Below are 4371 nucleotides of genomic sequence, written 5' to 3'. Positions count from 1 at the left end.
AGTTTCTGATCAACCTGGCTTTCCATGAAGAATGAACACCATACCAGCAGACAGTTACACAGCTCACAAAAACAGTGGAGTCAGGAAATTTACATGAAATGACAGCTTGGTATGTTACTGCATACAATTATATAAAAGTCTGTATTCATTCATGCATATACATTCATTCAACAAACATTCACTGAGCCATCTGCTACCGATATGTGTCACTGCTGTAGAATAGTTCACTATGTAAGGCTGGGTGTGGTGGCTCATGCCTATAATCCTAGCACTCTGGGAGGCCAAGGCAGGTGGATTGCTTAAGTTCACTAGTGTGAGACCTTGTCTCTACTAAAAATAGAAAAAAAAAATTAGCCAGGCGTCATGGTGTGTGCCTGTAGTCCTAGCTACTCAGGAGAATGAGGCAAGAGGATCCCTTGAACCCAGGAAACTGAGGTTACTGTGAGTTATGATGACACCACAGCACTCTATCTAGGGCAAGTGAAACTCTGTCTCAAAAAAAAAAAAAATGCTCACTATATAAAGACCAATGATAAGTTAGCATGTAATTAGATAACTTACAACATAATCTGTAAGGTGACACAATATAACACATAATATAAAGACAAAAATTCCTCTGACCTACTCATTCTGAGATATAAATCGTATAGTACCTTGCAAACTAAAGTGTGGTCCATGAACTGGCAGAATTGTCATCACCTAGGAACTAGTCAGCAATATAGAATCTCAACTCCCAATCAAAATCTACTGACTCAGAATCTGCATTTAAATAAGCTCCCAGGTAATTCCAACGCACATTTAAATATTGAGAACCACTCATCTAGACCATAACTAAAAACCAGAAAGTAATTAAAAACAGTATCAGAGAGCCCATATACTTTTAAGATCTTAAAACTCCATCCTGAGCCTTTTAAGAATGTATACACAATTTTAACAAGTTCAATTACTTAGTTTCACAGAGTTGGAACAAATTAAGAGATATCACTGATGACAAAGAAAACAGGAAAAACTTATAAAAAGCAATCTCAAAAAGAGATGGCTGTGTGGAGTCATTTAACACAACAACAATCTACACTATCTACCTTGAGCTTCTAAAGATCTCACCAATTACATTAGCACAAAAGTAGTTCATGTTCTTAAACACAACTCCTGTTACCAGACCATAAATTCCTTGAGGACAAGGACCTAGTTTTTTTTTGTTTTGTTTTGTTTTAAATTGCAGATCAATTTATGAGGGTACAAACAATTAGGTTACAATGTTTGCATTGTTAGGTAGAGTTCCACACCAAGGAGGTGTGCCAAATACCCTCACATTCTGCCCAATCTTATATAATACATCTGTAAACCCCAAGATCCCAAGTCATTAAGATGAGTCTGGGTTAAGCAATGAGATACACGTACGTGATATATTTTATAAAAATTTGTATCTGACAAAGTTAAAATAAAAACGTGACAGTTAAAACATTACTTTAAAAAAAAAAGCGTCCCCATTCTGTAAAATCCCACTCACCAAGCAATCTAAGAGCAGAACCTATGGTTCCCAATCCCAAGGTTTCTATTCAAACTCAATTCTGGGGGACTGGTGAGGAGAGTAAGGAAAGAAAAGGCAGAAAGATTAGGAGAGGATAGGGAAAGAACAGAAATCACAGAAATCTCAGCATTATTTCCTCCATTCATTAAAATAAAACAAGCAAAAATGGGAAGACACAGCAACCTTACAATAGAACAAATGCTATCTCTCACTATCTCTCTAGCAACCATTTACTCCACATCCCTTGCCTGTGAACCAGACACATGCTCACAATCCTCCTAACCTAAGAACTCCCCAAAGACACTTTAACTCTAGAAACATTCCCTCAATCAGTTGATTACGTCCCATTTAGGATATACCAACCCACCCTTCCAACACAGTAAACTTCAGGCTATAACCTGGTCAGGAACAGTGGTTTACACCTGTAATTTCATCACTTTGGCAGGCCAAGAAGGGAAAATCACTTGAAGCCAGGAGTTTGAGACTTCTGTCTGGATGGTTATAACTAGTTAAAAGTCACTTTCTGAAAAATGTTGGAATGTCTATGTCAATAACTTTTAAAAGGCCCTTTTAGCTGTTTAAAACCTTTTTTAATGTTTTCCATGCCTATTTTCTACAACTTTTCTTCAGTCAGGCAGTTCTAGTTATTGCTCCCCAAACAAATTACTTTTCTTGCCTATGTCCCTACTTATGCTCTTTTTTTTTTTTTTTTTTGCAGTTTTTGGCCAGGGCCGGGTTTGAACCCACCACCTTCGACATATGGGGCTGGCGCCCTACTCCTTTGAGCCACAAGGGTTGCCCAACCTATTTATGCTCTTACTGCAATCAGAGCCCTTCCCCAACTTTTAATCTGACTCTGCACTATCCAATGTTATCCACTAGCCATGTGTGGATATTTAACATTTGAAATGTGGCTTGGCCAAATTGAGATGTATGGCATATGTAAAATGCACACTGGATAAGACTTGGTACCAAAAAAACATAAAATTAATCTTTTTTTAACAATGATTACTTGTTGAAATATGTTGGATATATGGACTAACTAGATTATTAAAACCAATTTTCAATTTCTTTCTAGTCTTTAATGTGGCTACTAGAAAATTTTAAGTTTAAATATTATACTTCTATTGGACAGTGCTGGTTCTAATACTACCCATTCTTCAAGGCCTAAATCAAATATCACTGCTTCCATGAAGCTTTCCCCAAACGACTCCAAGTGAAGTGGCTTCTTTTTCCCTAACTCCCCTAACACTTTTAATCACACTCGCAAGGAATAAGATTACTTTTACCTAGTTACTGATTGCACCTGTCATAGCCAACTCCAAAACAAGCAAACTGAGGAAAGAAACTACACCTAAGTCACAATAGTCCTCCTACGCCTTGGCGAGTACATGCATTCCAAATAGCTGCCAAATGAAGAGTCGAATTTCTCAATTACTGTAATATCTATCCCTTTCAACGATTTCCATTTTCCCCTCAAGGACTAAAGCTGGTATCTACGAATGTCCTGTGTTACTTTTAGGTAAACAAAGCGGCAGTGAGCTGTACATATACGAAGAACAAGCAAATCCAAAACTAGTATGTGTACATGTCGTCAATACATTAAATGAATTATGAAAATCATTGTGAAATCATTTTTTCTTAATGTTTATCCCTGATTATAGTTGTGAAGATCAACTATTTCAAAAGTAGCTTTTCCCAAAGATTTAAACCGACTAGTTTCCAAAAAAAATTGAAGTTCCTCCCCAAACACGGAGTACAAAATCAGATAAGCATGCAAAAGCTTGAGAACAGCAACATCCAAGTCCCACACTGCATCCGAAGCTGTGAGAAAAGTGATTAGCAAGGAAAAAGACGACTGTGTGAAACAGACAGGTAGTGAAAATTGTTGGAACGCGAAACCAGATGAACAGCAAGTACATAAAATTTCTCAACTATGTGGAAGAGATCCTCCCTGGACGTATCTCTCAACCTCTGAACCCTCAGGCAAAGGTCGCAGTGATAATTACAAAAGGACTTTTCTTCAAACCATATTTTATTACTCCAGAGCTGCATCCATGAAACTTCGTCTGAACCTGCCCACTCCGGAACTTCGGTCAAACTCAGCGCCGAAGCCACCCTCTCCAGCACCTCTTGGAGAATAGTGGACGAAGCGAGAGGCCAGGACCGAGGCCCAGCACCTGGACGACACCCTACTCCTTTGGAGTACCGCCTCAGCCCCTTGGGCAGGACCGGGTAGGCAGAGGGGACCCGGCACGCAGAGGGGGCGGGGCAGGGCGCCGGACTTCGCCGAGAACGGGTCTTCCCGTTCCATACCGGGGCCGGACGGTGCCTCAGAGACCCGCAGAATGGTGAGAAAGAAGAACGAAGGGCCAGTGGGAATTAGCCCCAGCTTCCACTCACCACCCGTCGCCGCTCGACGTTGGCGGCAGCAGAACCTCTTCTCCTTCCGCCATTGCTGTTGACGTCCACGTCACTTTGCCGAAAAGTGGACCTGGCGCTAAGACCGACTCTGAGACCCAATGTCGTAAAAAGTCTCCGAAGTCCAGGACTGAGCTTCTCCAAAGGGAAAGAAAAAGGGAAATGGCAAGGGACCGGAGGCGGCAACGTCACGACGTCCCGAGGGCGAAAAGCAGCGTGGGGCTCTTGGGGAGGAGACTTGGTAGAGCAGCTGCGCCCCTGAAGACTACATGTCCCAAGATGCCGCGGGGCCCCGGGTCGGGCGGGGTGGGCGGAGCCTGTGGAAGTGTGTCTCTAGCGTCGCCTCCTGACACAGCTAGACGCCTTCTAGTTGGCGTCTTCGGTCCAACTTGGCGTCGGGTTTAGCAAGGGTAGAATCT

The 4371-nt window shown here is 41.7% G+C and overlaps 1 protein-coding gene across 1 annotated transcript in view; it reads right to left on the bottom strand.

Moving 5' to 3' along the window:
- The window catches only part of TBC1D23 (TBC1 domain family member 23), a 69963-nt gene extending 65831 nt beyond the window's left edge, over positions 1-4132 (bottom strand). Inside the window, exon 1 of the mRNA XM_012801489.2 lies at positions 3935-4132. Coding sequence (XP_012656943.1) covers positions 3935-3987 — 53 coding nt within the window. The 5' untranslated portion in view covers positions 3988-4132. The remainder of the gene's footprint in view (positions 1-3934) is intronic.
- Positions 4133-4371: the final 239 nt, after the last annotated feature.

This window comes from Otolemur garnettii, unplaced genomic scaffold, assembly GCF_000181295.1.
Source record: "Otolemur garnettii isolate 467f Iridium unplaced genomic scaffold, OtoGar3 scaffold00009, whole genome shotgun sequence".
In the NCBI taxonomy this organism is placed as follows: domain Eukaryota; kingdom Metazoa; phylum Chordata; class Mammalia; order Primates; family Galagidae; genus Otolemur; species Otolemur garnettii.
This window is presented reverse-complemented; position numbering and strand designations above follow the sequence as displayed.